General features: G+C 52.3%; 8 protein-coding genes across 8 annotated transcripts; 1 reads left to right on the top strand and 7 right to left on the bottom strand.

Moving 5' to 3' along the window:
* Positions 1–616: 616 nt before the first annotated feature.
* BKA58DRAFT_440344 (uncharacterized protein) lies at positions 617–1,090 on the bottom strand (the record flags this gene model as incomplete). Its single annotated transcript, XM_046173741.1, has 1 exon — positions 617–1,090. One exon carries the CDS (start codon positions 1,088–1,090, stop codon positions 617–619), a length of 474 nt encoding a protein of 157 aa, XP_046025662.1.
* Positions 1,091–2,329: 1,239 nt separating this feature from the next.
* Positions 2,330–3,973, bottom strand: BKA58DRAFT_440343 (uncharacterized protein; the record flags this gene model as incomplete). The annotated part of the gene is made up of 3 exons (XM_046173740.1): positions 2,330–3,702; positions 3,762–3,824; positions 3,886–3,973. 3 exons carry the CDS (start codon positions 3,971–3,973, stop codon positions 2,330–2,332), a joined length of 1,524 nt encoding a protein of 507 aa, XP_046025661.1.
* Positions 3,974–5,814: 1,841 nt separating this feature from the next.
* BKA58DRAFT_385851 (40S ribosomal protein S8-B) lies at positions 5,815–7,250 on the top strand. The gene is made up of 4 exons (XM_046170407.1): positions 5,815–5,879; positions 6,130–6,156; positions 6,209–6,277; positions 6,326–7,250. The coding sequence occupies exons 2-4, from the start codon at positions 6,152–6,154 to the stop codon at positions 6,858–6,860; spliced, it is 609 nt and encodes a 202-aa protein (XP_046025660.1). The 5' UTR covers positions 5,815–5,879; positions 6,130–6,151; the 3' UTR covers positions 6,861–7,250.
* BKA58DRAFT_385846 (malate synthase) lies at positions 7,177–9,765 on the bottom strand. The gene is made up of 4 exons (XM_046170406.1): positions 9,013–9,765; positions 8,535–8,959; positions 7,701–8,485; positions 7,177–7,650 (listed from the first exon to the last, which is right to left on the bottom strand). Exons 1-4 carry the CDS (start codon positions 9,374–9,376, stop codon positions 7,593–7,595), a joined length of 1,632 nt encoding a protein of 543 aa, XP_046025659.1. The 5' UTR covers positions 9,377–9,765; the 3' UTR covers positions 7,177–7,592.
* On the bottom strand, positions 9,766–10,346 carry BKA58DRAFT_385845 (uncharacterized protein). Its single transcript, XM_046170405.1, has 2 exons — positions 9,991–10,346; positions 9,766–9,918 (listed from the first exon to the last, which is right to left on the bottom strand). Exons 1-2 carry the CDS (start codon positions 10,103–10,105, stop codon positions 9,785–9,787), a joined length of 249 nt encoding a protein of 82 aa, XP_046025658.1. The 5' UTR covers positions 10,106–10,346; the 3' UTR covers positions 9,766–9,784.
* A 133-nt stretch (positions 10,347–10,479) lies between these two features.
* Positions 10,480–11,110, bottom strand: BKA58DRAFT_411855 (cell death in tomato 1; the record flags this gene model as incomplete). Its single annotated transcript, XM_046172320.1, has 2 exons — positions 10,480–10,797; positions 10,853–11,110. The coding sequence occupies 2 exons, from the start codon at positions 11,108–11,110 to the stop codon at positions 10,480–10,482; spliced, it is 576 nt and encodes a 191-aa protein (XP_046025657.1).
* Positions 11,111–12,021: 911 nt separating this feature from the next.
* Positions 12,022–12,849, bottom strand: BKA58DRAFT_385841 (uncharacterized protein). The gene is made up of 2 exons (XM_046170404.1): positions 12,493–12,849; positions 12,022–12,429 (listed from the first exon to the last, which is right to left on the bottom strand). The coding sequence occupies exons 1-2, from the start codon at positions 12,740–12,742 to the stop codon at positions 12,302–12,304; spliced, it is 378 nt and encodes a 125-aa protein (XP_046025656.1). The 5' UTR covers positions 12,743–12,849; the 3' UTR covers positions 12,022–12,301.
* Positions 12,850–13,890: 1,041 nt separating this feature from the next.
* Positions 13,891–16,448, bottom strand: BKA58DRAFT_385839 (heterokaryon incompatibility protein-domain-containing protein). Its single transcript, XM_046170403.1, has 2 exons — positions 15,536–16,448; positions 13,891–15,475 (listed from the first exon to the last, which is right to left on the bottom strand). Exons 1-2 carry the CDS (start codon positions 16,280–16,282, stop codon positions 14,276–14,278), a joined length of 1,947 nt encoding a protein of 648 aa, XP_046025655.1. The 5' UTR covers positions 16,283–16,448; the 3' UTR covers positions 13,891–14,275.
* Positions 16,449–16,472: the final 24 nt, after the last annotated feature.

Raw genomic sequence — 16,472 nt, 5'->3', positions numbered from 1 at the left:
CCAGAGTACGGTAGGTCGATACCTAAGCTGTCCAAGCGGGCTTCGAGACAGCCAAATGAGATGACGTCATCGCGCCAGCCTGACAGCCACACCCCGTTCAGCAGAACAGTTGAAGACCTACCTCGCATAAAGTACGATTCTTAACACGAAGACTTGAAAGCTACATTGCCTTTTAGTTTTACTATCTTATGTTTTGATGCTGATGTAGACTTCAGCGCACCTGTTCAATGTCTTCTTGTAGATGGTGACCACTTGCACTGGTACTACTACCGGTGGACTGATCTGTCTATGCCAGCAGAGATAGCTTTGAACAAGTGTGCTTCCTATGTTGTGATAGCAACGGCGGATATAGATGCGACTGATAGACTCAGATTCCCAGTCACTTCATGCGATCACTTGTCCGAGATTCAGAATGTTTGCGCAATCATGATATTATTGTTCTCTTATTAATCAGATCCATCAAGACCTCAATCTCAATCCCAATCCCAAAAACGCCTAGCTACCGAGCCAAATCCCAGTGGTATATGCGCATCCCAAAAAGTCACTTTTGTTTTCCCTTTTCCGTTTCCCAAGTATTACATCCCCATATCTTCCCCAGGTTTATCAAGCAAAGCGTCTAGTGGATGCCGTAGGTCTGCTCGTAAGCGTTGCTAACGCTCTTGTGGTGCTCAACAACCTTGTTCTTGAGAGCCCTCCACGCCTTCTGGTAGTTCCTTGGGCCAAGCTCAGCAGCCATCTCCTTCTCTCCAGTAGCAGCGCCCTTGCGGGGTGCCTCGCCGCTCTGCCTGGGGCTGGAAGCGAGGGATGAGCTGCGGGATGCGGAGGGAGAGTTGCCGGGGCTGTAGTAGACGGCGAAGGCGGAGTTCATCTCGCGGTGGTGCTGCTTGATAGCCTTCCATGCCTTGGAGGCGTTGGTGGGGTTGCGCTGAGTGGAGGAAGAAGGACCCGCCATGGAAGAGTTGCGGGATGTTTGTGTGGAGGCTGATGGGGTAGTTGCGGAGGAGCCGGTGTAGTAGGTGTTGTAGGCAGCGTTGACGCTCTCGTGGTGGGCCTTTGCGTGTGCCGCAACGGAGGAGAGGAAGTTGGTCATTTTGGTGGTGGTTGTTTGTGTTGTGGTGATGATCGATGTGAGGTAGATGTTCGAGAGTCGATCGATGACTTGGTAATAGTAGTAGTAGTAGCTTTGCTTGGAGGCTGTGGTATGCTTTGCTGTGTTGATGCCTTCATCCTCACGTACCCACCCATCCCTTTATACTCCCCCAGCCCATCCCCAGAATATTCTCTATGACACCCGCCAAGCATCACCGGTCACGCCCTGGGACCAAACCTTTGCCAAAATTTTACTCAGCACACTCTGCGCACGCCCTGCACATGTCGACGAAACGATCGTGAGATTTGAGGCCATGCGGCCGTCTGATTGGCCGCGGGCCGACAAACCCACAGAATTCCTGTCAACGAACACCTTCACAGGGCGTGAGAGGGTCCGTGCCACCATCATCATGACAATGAGGTGTCCACGCCCTACCCTGGTGCGTCTTTTCCGAAGGCGCGCCGGAGCGTTTCCCGTCGGCGGCTAATTTTGGCAGGGCGCATGTGTGTGTAAAGGCGCGGTGACGAATTTTCGGTCGTGTCCGTTAGCTGCTAGAAGACTGCCTTTGGAGGTATGGCGGGGAAAATCTCTGTTATTGGCTGCCACGCTCCGTCGCACCACGTCGTGTACCTGATCCACGCAGGCCCTTTCCCGCCCCCGAGTTGCCCGTCGGATGCCAAGTTTGCTCCGGTCCTTTTAGTCTAGACGCTGCTGTTGCACTGGGAGTGGATGTTTGTACGTAAAGACCGCGTTTTACCTTGAGCGCATGTCCGTTAACTGTTAGAGAAATGCCTTTGGAGGTTTGGCGACGAGAATTTTTTGTTCGGTGAGCGCTGGGGCGCGTGACGACGGTGTGGATAGGGGGTGTGGTGTGACAGCAAGTGAGTGATTTTTCCGCAAGCTCACGATCGTGTTGCCAGGTCTTTCTCGATGCCACGAAGGTGTCATCTGACGACTATCGTGACTCCGAGTCTCGCGGTGTGCTACCGACGATGACTGCGCTCATCGCTACAGCGCCGCCCGCCAGCGTCTACCACTCAGCTTTTTCGCCATCAACATGGCGCCATCGCAGTTGCCAGCCTGAAGTATACGCACATGTGTTCACAAGGATGGCCCACGAATCTTTCAGTGCGCAATTGTGATTTGGGTCAACATCCCAAGTCAAACGCCGCTGGATGCATTGAGAGATCTATCGCGCGAACATCTACAGATTCAATCTATGCAAGTACACCACCCCTTTCATAATCGGACTGCAAGATACCCCACACCCCACCATATCAGCAATAGCAAGCCCCCCAGCCAACTTCCTGGTATCGCACTACCAATTCGCGTCGCTCCCGCGATGATCGGTTCTCCTGTGGGGTAGACATAGCCGTCGCCAGTCGACTGTCCGTGAACGTCTCCGCCATCTCCACCTGAACCGCTCCCTGGCGCATCTGGCCCCTTAGTCAATGTGACGACTGTTGTGACCGGCTGAAGATTCATCGTAGTGCCCTGGACGACTACAGCAGTTCCGCTATGCTCGAGGCTCATCGTCGTGCCATCAATTGTGATGGGAGCGCCCCCAGGGACCAAAGTCGTACCATGATCAATCACAATGTAGCCAGCGCGATTCTGCGTGTACACATGGTCTTTGAAGGTTAAGGCAGCTGCGACTGTAGATGTATACACGTCGCCGAACATTGGAGTGATACTGGATGTTTCGCCGTTGATAATGAGTGCTGTCGCGGAAGGTGAGAGTATGAGTGTTGTCCCAGATATAGTCAGGGGCTCGCCGCCAGGAGAAAGAGTTTGATCTGCAATAATGTATTCTGTCTGCGCATTGGGCGCGATGACTTCGGTACCGATGGTGAGTATTGGTGGAAGTAGGACCGGTGGTTGCGACATGGGCGCGTCTGTGGTAGCAGGCTGAAAGGGTTGCAGCGAGATGACAGTAGTTCCCACGACAATCTTGGTCCTGCCTTCTGAAGTCTCTACTACAATAGGTGTGTCCCCAACAGTAACGATCTGACCTGGTGTAAGAGTAAAAGAACTTCCTATTACGAAGTCACCATGACTTGGAGCTTGGCCAATAACAATGTCAGATATTCCAGCTGGTATCGTTACCTGCGGAGAGTCCGCTGTTGCCGCTTGCGTCTGTTCTTCTTGTATAGTGGAGCCATGTTGTTCTCCGGCTGGGCTATCAAGCCAACCCGTCGCAGGTATCTCAAACACTGGGGAGCATCCTCGACACGGCCGCGTAGAGCTGAAGTTTGGCTCGCTGATTTCGTGATGCCCGTTAGGGTCTCCAATCTGTGTTGCCGCTGGCGGAATTGGTTTTAGCCCTTGAACTGTTGACAGCATTGGCGGCGTCCCTGTGGCATTTCCTTGAGACGTAGTCAACACAGTCGTCACATCCGTCGGTGGTCCGTCGGTGGGAATGAGCAATGGGTTCGAAATCGGCAATGGCGGAGTCGGTATGGCTCCAGGCGGGGCCAGCGTTGAGGGTATGAGATTTGGCTCTGAGAGCGAAGCACTGTGAATGAGTCCGGGCGGCTGCGAAGGTAGCGCGTTAGAAGGAGGTGTTGGGTCTACTGGAGGCGCAAGATCTGTGGGTGCACCAATATTGGAGTCTATCAGACACGATATGTCAGACCGGCCATCGAATATTGGGCTATTCAGCGCCACTTACTTGGTTCCGCTGTCATAGAGTGTTGGACTCCCGAGGTGACTGCTGACCCATAGTCGGCTAGCTCTGTATGAAAGTCAGCGCGAAGAATTCTAGTGTCCTATGAAGGCCAACACCTAATGCATACCCGCCTGTGCTAGCGCGGATGTGACGCCTAGCCAAGTCGCACATAGGCACAAGACATGACACAACCGAAGGTCGGCACCGGAGTACATGATGAACACGACTTTGGACACAGAGTATTCTCAAAGAGCCATAATGTGGGAGTGGTCACTGCGAAGAACAGAGGATACAGTCTTACATTACACCCAGGTGACAACCCTTCTCAAAACACCTAATGCAGGATCTCAGCAAACAATCAAAAGTAATGAATCAAAAATCTCCGCGTCCTACATATACCGAGGAGGTGGCCGGTGACTGAGATAAAGGCTAGGACTGTGGTACACAACATCTACTTAGATTGCTATTGATTAGACTTTCTTGGATTCTGGGGTTACGATTGTGCCGATTGGAAACGCCCGAATGCGGAGATGGCTTTACCCGGAGCGGGAACGCAACCTTATACGTCGGTTGGGTGTTTACCAGAGACTGGTTCCTTCCAGGTACCTTAGCGAGCCGCAACCCCTGTACCATACCCGGGTTGCCTGGAATCTGACGAGGATACTTGTGAACGGGCGAGTCACGATTGCGCAGGTTTCTGATGGGAGTCTTTAACCAGGTCGAAGGAGTTCTATGACAGGGTTTGAGGAGAAATGCCATGTGTCCGAGCAGCACTTTAATGCGCAAGATGTGTTGGCCATCTTCAGCGTGTTTGTCAGCTCATCGTAACTTAACGTGACGGTGGCTGAGCTTGATCATCATAGTTCTGTCACACAGTCGTACCACACGCTTGTGATCTCAATCTAAACTTGGCGTACGCGCATTTTTGATGACGCAAGAGAAGCCAGCAATTGAACACTCGAACGTTACTGACGACATCCATAATGTAAAGGTGGCTTGTCGACCCAACATGCAGGTTGCTGAGAGCCCGTCCGAAGCGCTCGTCGCGGGTGGCGTAGGTGACATTCAGCCGGGCCCATTCAAGCGATAATCCCTCGATGCAAGGTTGAACACACGTGGTGAGAATGGGTATGGTGTGCTTCTATGTGTTCGCTAGAAACGTCCCTGTACACTGCAGAAGGATCGTTCGACACGCGCTCACTGTCCTGCTGACCCATCTTTCTGGGCACGGAAGAGCCTTTAGGGTGTTGATAACCTGACCATGCGACTGCTTTTAGGGGTGATAGTGGGAGGTTCATGGGTGCAGCCGACGCGTGCTTCGCTCACTCCGAGCTGCAAGGGGGTTGAATCTTGATGCGTTGGCTAAGGAAATATCCTTGAGGTGTTTTCGACGCTGCTTATCTGGTGAGACTCAGGGATCAGTGCAAAAGGCCGGGATGAAAAGGATCAAACGATAGGCGTTGTTGATGAAAGAACCTGAGGCAGCGAGATCGTCAGTGTAGTACAACTGTCGCTGTCAGTCTGCGTCCTCGCCAAAACGCTCGCATGTTCTAGGGCTGTTGGTTTCCGTACTGCCGATCCAATACGATGATAGGATCAGCAGCATCTGTGGACGTTGAGGAAGGCTCAACCTTAGCATACTACTGGCGACTAGCAGTCGCATAAGTGGCGAAGTAGCATGGTACAGCGCTCAATGGAGAGGCGATTCCGGTTACTTTTCAGATCAGTCGCTTTCAAAAGTTAGCCAAATGATAAACATTGTGATGAGCATTCGTGGCTGGCGTTCTGATGCTGTCTACAGGAGTGGTGATCGATGGCTTTGCGTGGTGCTTCTGGTCGTCTGTCTTTCGGTCGGGAGTTGAACGCGCCGGCGGTATTTGAGGTCACAGCAGCGCAGGCTTGTTTTTGACTACCACGCATAAGTGATGTGCATTCGTGCCGTTCTTGAGGTGTTCTGGTGATGGCAGGAGCGATGGGGCGGCGGAGGACTCGCTTACTGCTAGCGTATCTTGGCACCAACGCAGCTGCGAAAATGAGTTTCGTGAATTTCCTCTTCGACTTCTGACAAGCGCCAACTAACCCCAACGACAACACAGATTGCACCAGGAGACCCGACATCAGGTACGCTATACAGAACGTCTTCTACTCGGTTATACGGAGCCGTTCAGCATTGCGACATCGACGCTGCCCCGCGAATGTTCCGCCGCCGTCAGCCTTCGCCAATGGATTGTATGGTCGCACGCGAGTCGCTCGATATCTACACTCCTACAGCAGGCAGTATAAGGCGGGGGACGCTTCGGGCAGCTGGAACAGTGCTGCGGCTTCGTCGACTTGCAACTGAGAGCAAAGGCTAATTTGATTGTGGACACAGCGTCTTCTGAACAACCGCAATCATGGGGTATCTATCCTTCCCTCACCCTCACTCCCCTGCAACCGCTAACACTCGCCAGTATCTCACGAGACTCTCGCCACAAGCGTTCCGCGTCCGGTGCGAAGCGCGCATACTACCGCAAGAAGAGGTATGCATAACCCGATCGCTTCTCTAGTCATGTCTAACATGGCTTCAGGGCTTTCGAGAAGGGCCGCCAGCCTGCCAATACCCGTATTGGCACAAAGCGTGTCCATCTTGTCCGCACCCGTGGCGGCAACCGCAAGTTCCGTGCTCTTCGTCTCGAAGCCGGCAACTTCTCCTGGGGCTCCGAGGGCATCGCCAAGAAGACCCGTGTCATCGGTGTCGTCTACCACCCCTCCAACAACGAGCTCGTCCGTACCAACACCCTGACCCGCTCCGCTATCGTCCAGATCGATGCCGCTCCCTTCCGACAATGGTACGAGGCCCACTACGGCTCTTCGCTCGGCCGCAGGAGGCAGGCCAAGGCCGGTGAGAAGGAGGAGGACAAGAAGAAGTCCAACTCGGTCTCCAAGAAGCAGGCCGACCGCTTGAAGAACGGAGGAAAGATCGAGAACGCTGTTGAGAAGCAGTTCGAGGCCGGTCGTCTGTACGCCGCTGTCTCTTCCCGTCCCGGCCAGAGCGGTCGCTGCGACGGCTACGTCCTCGAGGGCGAGGAGCTTGCTTTCTACCAGCGTCTGCTCAGGAAGTAAGGGTGATATTTGGGGCTTCTTCGGTGCATTGGTCAGGTCAAAATGGGTGTTTAGTCATGTATCTGGTCTGCATAGTCGCGGGACACTGAATGCACTCGGCATGATAACGCCACTTCTCTAGATACCACGAGACTACGAATCATGGGTTTCAAATGTTCATGTGAACGTTCTTTTCTTTCCAGTCCTTGTCCGCAGATTGTCTTCCCATTGCACCTCATCAACGTTCCAACATGACTAGGACCTTTCTTGACCACAGGCTAGCCATGTGTCGTCGACTCATTCAAGGCACATTGTCGTCACAATGGTAGGATGCAAATGACAAATACCCCCACTAATGATATGGCTGGGAACGATTGTTCGTTTGTTCATCATATACTATTCGAGCCATGGTCTTTCACATGTCAACCCCTCTTGCGTTCTAGACTAATCACACCTCTTCCAAAGCCCATCTCTACCGTCCACGCACTGTACATCCGAGCACCTGGATCATACCTCGGCACACGCCCGCCTACAGTTTCGAGGCCGCAACCGGGGAGCCGACCTGTGGTAGCCGCGTTAGCTTACACTCACATGCTTTAATTTTACGGAAGACAAGCAGGGTAGTGGTAGTGATTGCGAGGTTTATGAACTTTATTCGTTTTGGTTACAGACTCTTATGGTCTGGACATTGGTATAAGGTTACAGGATATAGCAGTAGATGTAAGGAAATTGCAAGGTATCGTAAAGTGTAAGTTACAACTTGGAGGCTCCCTTGGGCGGACCTACGTTTGTGATCTCGTTGTAGAGCAGTCTGGGACGTCGTTAGCATGTATCGTCAAGCAAAGAAGGGGTCGAACTCACGATGTCAAAAATTCGGCGTAGTCTTCACCAGTAACCTGGCCCTCGAAGTACTTGGCCGCAAGATGGAACTTGTTGCCTTTTGGTGCCTTGTCGCTGAGCGCCTTGGCCTGCTCGTGCAGAAGCTTGAGCGCGTAGTCCTTGGTGACCTTCTTACCCTCAGCAGTCTCGACGTTGTGCCTGGTCCATTGCCACAGCTGGCTTCTTGAAACTTCAGCAGTAGCAGCGTCCTCCATAAGGTAGTTGATGGGTACACAGCCGACACCACGAACCCAAGCTTCCATGTAGCTGAGACCAATGTCAAGGTTTTTGCGGATGCCGTCCTCAGTGACCTTCCCAGGTACGTTCATGTTGAGGAGGTCGTTGGCGGTGATGTGGACGTCCTCACGGCGGACGTGCATCTGGTTGGGTGTAGGCATGTGCTCGTTGAAGACTTCGCTCGCGATAGCCGCAAGGGCTGGGTGAGCTACCCATGTACCGTCATGACCAGCGCGTGCCTCGCGGAGCTTGTCCGCGCGCACCTTGGCCATGGCAGCGTCGTTCGCTTTCGGGTCGGTCTTGATGGGGATCTGGGCAGCCATGCCGCCCATGGCGTGAACGCCGCGTCTGTGGCAAGTCTTGATGAGAAGCTTGACGTAGGCGTCCATGAAGGGTGAGGTCATGGTGACGGAGTCGCGGTCGGGGAGGACGAAGTTGGGGTTCTGGCGGAAGCGCTTGATGGTGCTGAAGATGTAATCCCAGCGACCGCAGTTGAGACCTGAGGAGTGGTCGCGGAGCTCGTAGATGATCTATGTAGCAGTCAGCATAATCCCAGTCGTTCAGTAGTGCTCTACGTACCTCATCCATCTCGAAGGCAGCGGTGATGGTCTCGATTAAGACGGTACCGCGAATGGTTCCGCGCCTCATGCCAATGTAGTCCTGTGCCAGGTTGAAGACATCATTCCACAGCCTCGCCTCAAGATGTGACTCCATCTTGGGCAGGTAGAAGTATGGGCCCGCTCCACGCTTGACGAGCTCGTGTGCGTTGTGGAAGAAGTACAATCCGAAGTCGAAGAGTCCACCAGAGATGGGCTCGCCATCAACGGTGAAGTGCTTCTCCTCAAGATGCCATCCTCGCGCGCGAGCAATGAGCGTGGGGAGTGTTCGGTCGGTGCGCAGCTTGTACTCCTTCTCGCCTTGCTTGAAGTCGACTTGCTTGCGGATGGCGTCGTAGAGGTTGAGTTGGCCGTTGATCATGTTGTCCCATGTTGGTGCAGATGAATCTGGTAGAGGTTAGCTATCACGTCCTTTCGCATCTGGATGATTGATTGCATACCCTCAAAGTCGGCCATGTAAGTCCAAACGTTCGAGTTCAGAGCATTGACAACCATCTTGCGATCGGTTGGGCCAGTAATCTCGACGCGCCTGTCAACAAGACCTGGCGCTGGCGGCGCGCCCTTCCATGCATCGTTCTCACGGATGTGCTTGGTCTCTGGGAGGAAGTCGAGAAGGTTTCCCTTGTCGAGCTCTGCTTGTCGGATTACTCGTCGCTGGAGCAGCGCCTTCCGGCGCTCATTGAATGTGCGGTGGAGGAGCGCAAGGAAGACACAGGCGTCCTTGCTGAGAATGTGACGGTTCTGGTCGTTGAGGTCGCCGAGGATGTTGACCTCTCGCAGGATACTATCGGCGCTAGCTGCCATTGTGGAATATATATATGTCTGGTACAATTGATGGATATGTTCGAAGGACTCAAGGTACGAAGGGAGGAATGCAATGGGGTATGCAGCGTGCGGAGAGGGCTGGGCGGTCGGCAGATAATATATTCATGATACAGACGTCACCCATCTTGACGTCTGGGCCGAGGATCTTCTTGGTCGGCAGACTGATGCAGGCTAGTCGGCTGGCCGTGAATGGTAAACGCCAGGCCCACGTTCGGGGGAGGGGAGCTCCAAGCTTGTGACGGTGCCAAGTCCGGAGCTGAGATGCGGGGATAACCCAGCCCGTTAGCACTAACTCACCCGATCAGTACAGCAAACCCTGAGCAACAGTGGGCTGGAAGACGAGTAGACGCAAAATATCTCTGCGCAGTATCGCCGTGGTAATGATTTTCAGAGGGATTCGTGGATATCTGGGGCTGCTGACGGAGTGCGCCGGCAACTGACGGAAGTCGCGATGCTGATGCGTGATAGCAAACGCGTCCCCGATAGCTTCGCCGGCCACTTCCGATGGCGCGCACAACTAGGTAAGAGAGCGCATTCTTACCACGGCACTTCCACGAAATTCTGGAGCCGCGCAACGTTCTTATGATTCTCAGTCATGTCCAGCAGCAATGGGCGATGTCGATCACCGAGCGAAGACGTCAATCGATCGTCATCCTTCCACGGCGAGCAGCACGGGAATAAGATCAACATGATGCATCGTAAACCCATGCAAACCACGAACTGTAACTGTGTCGCCTGAGAACATGCGACAATATCTTACCACGCTGTCCTGCATCTACGAGTGGAGAAGTTACCATACCCTCACACGCATACCATGGCTTCGCACCAAGGACATGCCTAGCAACCGAACACCTTGGACTGTCAGATGCGTAAGAATCAAAAACACTCGTCTTTCTTCTGATGGCAACGCCGGCCTACGAATGACACAGTGGAGGTTTGTTGAAAGTATGTTGAGGTTTGGATTGGCATTTCATCTCGCGGACGGCTCTGTAGGATACCTTGACTAACTCATCGTAAAGGTATACTAGCTACAAGAACCCTGTCACATCTATCATCCCTTCCAGGCTCTCATCTTCCAACCTCTAGAGCTTCTTTGGGGCGATCTCAAAGGGTTTCGCCTCACCCTTCAAGCTGAAGCTGCAGACTCCACTTCCACCACATGAGCCAGCGAGGTTCTGGCCGACCGTGAAGTAACCTTCCGCTTCATACGTCGCCTTGTACTGCGCACCCTGGTACTTGACGTCGGCTACGTGGGTAAACTTCAGGGTGAAGTCGCGAGATCCGAAACCATCGCTTCCCTCCAGGACGTTCATGAGCCAATAGCCATCGGATGTGCCATCGCACGGCCAAGTCCGGTCTAGGGGGTTCTCGCCCTTGGTATACCATTGCGCTTTGCAATTCTAGGGACGCATCAGCAAACGTACTGGAGTAAGAGACAGGAAAGTTTAGACGTACAAGTCCTTGACTTCCAGCTGGCGCGGTGACGTTGGTATCATCGAATTGTGCGGGACCGAGATCGATCACATTGGGATCCGTCACGTCGGCTGTGATGGAAGCCCATGGGTAGCTACCAGGGCGTCCCGACGGGGTAAAGATATTTACTCGGGTGACTTGCCAGTCCTGAAGTGCACTCTGACGGGCCGCCAGGGGTGATGCAGCGGCTGAAGACGTAATTGCCAGGATGGCTGCGAAGGCGGTTTGGGTGAATTGCATGATGAAGATTGGTTCGAAGTACTTGTTGGTACCTAAAAGATGGGATCTTCTTTCACCGACACCACCACCCTTATATATGACTCTAGGCGTCCAATACGAACATCGTCATCATCGTACATCCGCCTTCCCGAACAGGTACCCACGATCCTGCCTTCATGAGGAGCTTCGCACGGCACATTGCATTAGTCACCCCACAGTCAGGCACCCCGGGCCTAATTATAGCAGGATCGACGTCAGCGTACTTACGCACTTCCCACTTTACGATGCTACATTGCTGATGTTCGTACACTATCATTAGAAAGATCTGAATATCCAATCTACCACGAAGACTGTTGAGGCTCCTGCTGAGATATTCATAAAGTCACATTTTCCGGATACGCGCTTCTTTTGTAGCCAGGTTCATTGGCCAAGGCGCGTGTTGCAGCTAAACCGCACGCAAAACCAAAGTAAATAAGTTTCGATAAATCAATGTCTCCTCCATGATGAGATCGAGCCATTCCCAGGCTCAGATCAGGGTAGTAGGCGCACTATGACAGCGTTTGATACGGCTTCTATGTCACGAGATCGTATGGTGAATGCAACAGGTCATTTCAGATCATGGCGAAGGGATTGGTCCTGGTGTTCGAGTCTCATGAACCACACATGCTATCATGATGGATATTGCACCGACGCATATACACAGGATACTAGAGAAGATCAGCACGTACGATGAAATATGGTCGTCGTAACGCAGACCACTACGCAAGTTAGCTAGTTCTGGCTCTGCCAGAATCCGTCATGGCAAGAGTTGCTGTATGATGGGAGAAACTCGCACGGCTATCGCACGCGATGAGATCGGATTCGGAGTCCATTGGCCATGAGCGAGCCTTCAGAATATTGACTGAAGACGGGCGATATTCACGAATAATACATCAAAGGTATTTTAGATGTACATAACCTATTCTCGTTCGCTACGTACAGTCTTACGATCAGGATGACTAACTACACATTAATACCATGGTGCTTGTCTTCGACAATCGCTACACTTTATTAAATTGGAAGCCCAAGAGACTCTTTCAGAACGTTGACAGTTCGCGCAAGAGCTATGCATGAATTTCAATAGAGCTCACTGCTATCCGACTCCAAAGTGTAGCTTCCCCATCCCTTCCCGTCCATTCCCGTCAAATTTCGCCCACCTGGCGCAGTCCAGTGTCATAGTTGGCTCCCCCTTATCTTCAAAAACTGGATGAACTCTAGATATTCGTTGTATTGTTCTTGAAGTTGTCTTCTGGTGTCCTCCTCCTGTCGTATGCGCCTCCGACGTAAAGCGACCGTGCAGTCTAGTTGTGGAGAGCTAACTTAGCGGAATTTCCAAAGTTGCTTAGGAGAGGGATACAGCTCACATTTTAGAGGCTCTTGAATCCATTCGCGCGACTTAGGGGAGGCAATCAATAGGCCAATAACAATGCCGACCACCGCTACACAGACGCTTACAAGGGTGAAAATGTCTTGTCGCGACCATGTCGTCTGTGGTCTATCAGAGGTGCTAAAGGACTGGCTAGAGGGTGAATCGGCCTGGCGAATTGGTGGGATTGGAGAGCACCCCACGAAGACAATATGCGAGAGTATCATCACAGCTGCAAAAGGTAACATGCTGGAAGGTATGCGATCACGTGAGCTGAAAGGAGGATAAGAGGAGACAAGTTTGGGAGGGCCTTCGCCGGCCGGGGGCACCACGTAATATCTTGTACGAATCTCGCCGACGGCGAGTGTGTCTTGGCGCATATATTAATGTAAGCCCCCACGAAAGGGAGACGTTGACCCAATCAACTACGTGGGTAGCCAGGCTGTGAAGACGGGCTGAGGCTCAGCCACTCGCTGTTAAGCTTTGATTGGTGGACGAAACCTTAGGCGTCTTGTTTCCTCACACTAGTGGAGGTTCCAGTGCTGAGAGATTCATCTAAGCTGTCAGTTAAAACTTTCTACTTAAACTGAGGTAGCCTGGCGAGGTGGTTTATAGAACGATATTGGCGAGAGCTTCCCTCGTTGTTCACGGTAAAACAGCAGGTGACGTAGCCGCATGGGTTTTGTAGTCATTCTGGAGGTTTTGTCGCAACAATCGCCTGATAAGGCCAAGTGTTCTGGTGTTCGAGGGTCCGCATCTTGGGCAGATGAATTTACCAACAAGTGCATAGTTCGTAGATGTACCGAGAATATCGGTAACTTTGTATGACATGTACAACGATGTTTCCATTTCCAAGTGCTAACTTGCAACTCGAGACTACGGAGGAGATTCGGAGCTCAAATACTACGAGACGAACTTGATTTACGCTGTCGATGAACTGTTGGTAGATAAATTTGAACCCCCAAGTATCCAGCCTTAGTGGTAGACATTCGCAGCCGATACATAATTCTTTCTCTTCTGACTCAGAACCCCCCGCGCCGTGTTCTCAAAAACTCGTTGTAGCGGTCCTGAAGGCTTTGGCGGGCCGCTTTCGGATCTTTCTTCTTCCAATCCTTAATGATGAAATGTTGGCGTTGGGGTAGCGGCAAGACATATGAATCTTTGGCAGCTAGTGCATCATTCCAGACTAATTCTCCGTTGAAGTCTGAGTAGGTGTACACACAAGGTCGCATGCATCGTGCCAACTATTTGATGGGCCTGCGTAGCCACTCCTGCATTTTGGGGGGTGCAATGAATATACCACCCACCCCAACCATAACAGTGACGATTGCGACACACCCGGACAAGGGTGGACAAGTTTTGTTTCGATCAAGGCTGACCACTAGTAGTAGGGACAGCCGCACTTGGGTGGCTTTCAACAAAAGAGCGAATTGGGACGACCACTGTATGTGTGGGGAGGACTTCGGCGAATAGCAACAAAAAGAGCTTGTAAGCCTGCATGATGCAGGAGCCACAAGTACAGGCGGAGGTAGCAATGGAGAGGTGCGAACTGGTCTGATGCGCCCGTTATTCTTACAGGGCGTCGTCAAAACCTTGATCGAGTTGTTGCTCGCTCGAAGACGGCTGTGTAAAGAATCGGGCTGTGTGCAGGTTCAGCAGGCGTACCAAAGTGAAGTCTGCCTTGTTGTCCGTCCGACCGGTCAAAGACCCTGGCCTACAAGATTCACCGGCAACATGTCCAATCCAGGAGTGCACAAGAGACTGTCGCAAACCACCAAAGATTATACCAACACAATTTCTCCGACGTGCATCTGTTTCTCCCAACATTCGCCATCCATCATTCCGTGAACGTAACTTTCACCAATAAGATGGTACTTCTCATCCTGCCATCTTCGAAACCATCTCGGCCCAGATTGACCTTCCTCACGCCGCACAACGAATGGGACATCTCCATCGATAAGGATACATACCAGGTCGCCAATTCGCACGTCCGAAGGCCCTATACCTAAATGACCGGTACTCGTAGCGAAATACCGACGATTCCGGAAAAACCCTATAGCGGCGAAATAACGATGCTTGTAGTCCTGCAAGGACGGATCGGAGAAGTCTGAGGGGCTTCGCAGATTCCAGAACACTCTCCGCATTGGCTCTGTTGCCCGCCTGTTGTATCTTCCGTTCTCACCAAGTATGCCGCACTCGGTATCGACTATTGGTGTTCGCCACGTTGCATCTTCCTTTTCTTCGGGTGTTTTGTACGCGAAGCAACGGGCGTCTACAAAGTCTTGAACGATGTTCAGTCCACGTCTAAGCGTATTCGGCATGTCTTTGAGCTCTTGCGCGCTGAGTGAATTCCATGACCATCCAAGTTGCTCCACACGACTTGTAATAACCCCACGGATGGTCAACTGGCTGTTCTCCGCCCGGATGACCTGCTCCAGCCGGCATTTACCAGCCGAGTAGACGGGAAACCGTGGGTTCCAGATCATGATGGGCGGTGGCTGGGTCCAGTCTGGTACCCAAGATGGCAGCCCTGGATCATGCTTAGGATGCCGGCTTCTCGCTAGTATTTGCAAGTTGTTTTGCCGCATGAGTAAGGCAGCAGCCACCTGTGTATACACTTGCGCGCACGTCTTGTTGTAGTCTGCCACAACGCCCAGTTCCTTCATGTCGCTCGTCAGTCCAATGAGGGCGAATATATGATCTACAGGATTGCCCGCCCCGAACCCCGTAGCCCGTATAAGTCTTTCAGCAAGCGGTATTCGCAATCCAATGCCATTCATCGACGTCTCGATTAGCCTTGGGTCACAAGCCTGCAAAGCATTGAGTCTTTCGATGCGACTGCCTAAGGCGTTATTGAACTTGGCGTTGAGCATTGGAAGCTCCATCAACGCAGTAAATGCCAGAATCACATGCCTGTATGCGACTGATGATGAACCGCAGATGACATGAACGTTCTCTGCAAGGTTCACTTCTTGTACTATCTGCAGTGAAGATTACACACTTAGCGGTTTCCGATACAAGAGATGGCGAAATTGACTTACCCAGATACGCGTCCACCACCGTCGCTTGAAGATCGCCGCCACCTGGGTAGTGGGAAAGTCCGTTTTCAGAGCAGACGATTCTTCAGACAAAACCTCTTCAAAGAGTCGACGCCGCTCTTCGAGACAGGGACCATCAGGCATATCGTAACATGCCTTGCCAATATGAGCCAAAGCTTTCATGGCGACATCACTCCCATCATCCGCGGTGCCAATCCATCCAAGCACAAGCTCTGCCATTCCGTAGATTTTGTCCATTTGCTGTACTTGCGCACTTTTCTCTTCCACGTCTGCTTGGTTGATACAGATCGCATCTACCCACAGCAAAAGGATGCGATTGTCCTCTTGCAGGCGCTTGAGTGCGGCATTGAGACTTTCGGTTATCCAAAAGACACATTCATCGATAATGATCGGGCACGTCTTGTCTGAGTTCCCCCAAACATAAGAGAGAGCTGATATTGTACCTTCGGTAGGCAAAGGTAGGAAGATGATTGTCGCGCAAGGAACGTTTGGTCGCTTCCAACCGGACACCTCCCGTGGCCGTTCCAGGCAAAGTACCCGAATGTAGCTTTGTTTATCTGGCAGCGCCGAATATTGATAGTACTTCAAGCTCCACAGGTTCGGCGGTTTGGTAATGTCTGAGTCCTGGACAGCGCCTAACCGCAGAGCTTCTTCCCGAGACGTCCGGAGAGCGTTGTACGAGTCATCATGTTCCAGAGAGCGGGCAACTGGTAAACTATGCCAATCCATATCCCATAAGATAATGATGCTTAGTAGGCTTCCTGTTCGTGATTAATCTGCCGTTGCGAGGTAATGAGGTTGTTGGGCTCAGTCGTAAACAGCGCAGGCAGAGAGGAGGAGCTGAAAGAGTCGCCGGAGACGAGCTGAACATTGTGCATGCCTAGCCTTCAGCTTCGATCGCGACTAGCGCCCACAACTC

Source organism: Alternaria rosae (assembly GCF_020736505.1).
Source record: "Alternaria rosae strain MPI-PUGE-AT-0040 chromosome Unknown BKA58scaffold_5, whole genome shotgun sequence".
NCBI lineage: Eukaryota > Fungi > Ascomycota > Dothideomycetes > Pleosporales > Pleosporaceae > Alternaria > Alternaria rosae.
The sequence above is the reverse complement of the archived record's forward strand: the minus strand, read 5'-3'. Positions and strand labels throughout refer to the sequence as shown.

Coding starts and splice junctions, on each gene's coding strand:
- BKA58DRAFT_385851 (XM_046170407.1), top strand. Junction 6,278..6,325: donor GCATACTACCGCAAGAAGAG/GTATGCATAACC, acceptor ACATGGCTTCAG/GGCTTTCGAGAAGGGCCGCC.
- BKA58DRAFT_385846 (XM_046170406.1), bottom strand. CDS start 9,376: ATGGCAGCTAGCGCCGATAGTATCCTGCGAGAGGTCAACATCCTCGGC. Junction 8,960..9,012: donor TTACATGGCCGACTTTGAGG/GTATGCAATCAA, acceptor AACCTCTACCAG/ATTCATCTGCACCAACATGG. Junction 7,651..7,700: donor TACGCCGAATTTTTGACATC/GTGAGTTCGACC, acceptor ACGACGTCCCAG/ACTGCTCTACAACGAGATCA.
- BKA58DRAFT_385845 (XM_046170405.1), bottom strand. CDS start 10,105: ATGGGTTTACGATGCATCATGTTGATCTTATTCCCGTGCTGCTCGCCG. Junction 9,919..9,990: donor CCCATTGCTGCTGGACATGA/CTGAGAATCATA, acceptor GCGCTCTCTTAC/CTAGTTGTGCGCGCCATCGG.
- BKA58DRAFT_385841 (XM_046170404.1), bottom strand. CDS start 12,742: ATGTTACCTTTTGCAGCTGTGATGATACTCTCGCATATTGTCTTCGTG. Junction 12,430..12,492: donor GATTCAAGAGCCTCTAAAAT/GTGAGCTGTATC, acceptor CTCCACAACTAG/ACTGCACGGTCGCTTTACGT.
- BKA58DRAFT_385839 (XM_046170403.1), bottom strand. CDS start 16,282: ATGGATTGGCATAGTTTACCAGTTGCCCGCTCTCTGGAACATGATGAC. Junction 15,476..15,535: donor GGTGGTGGACGCGTATCTGG/GTAAGTCAATTT, acceptor TCTTCACTGCAG/ATAGTACAAGAAGTGAACCT.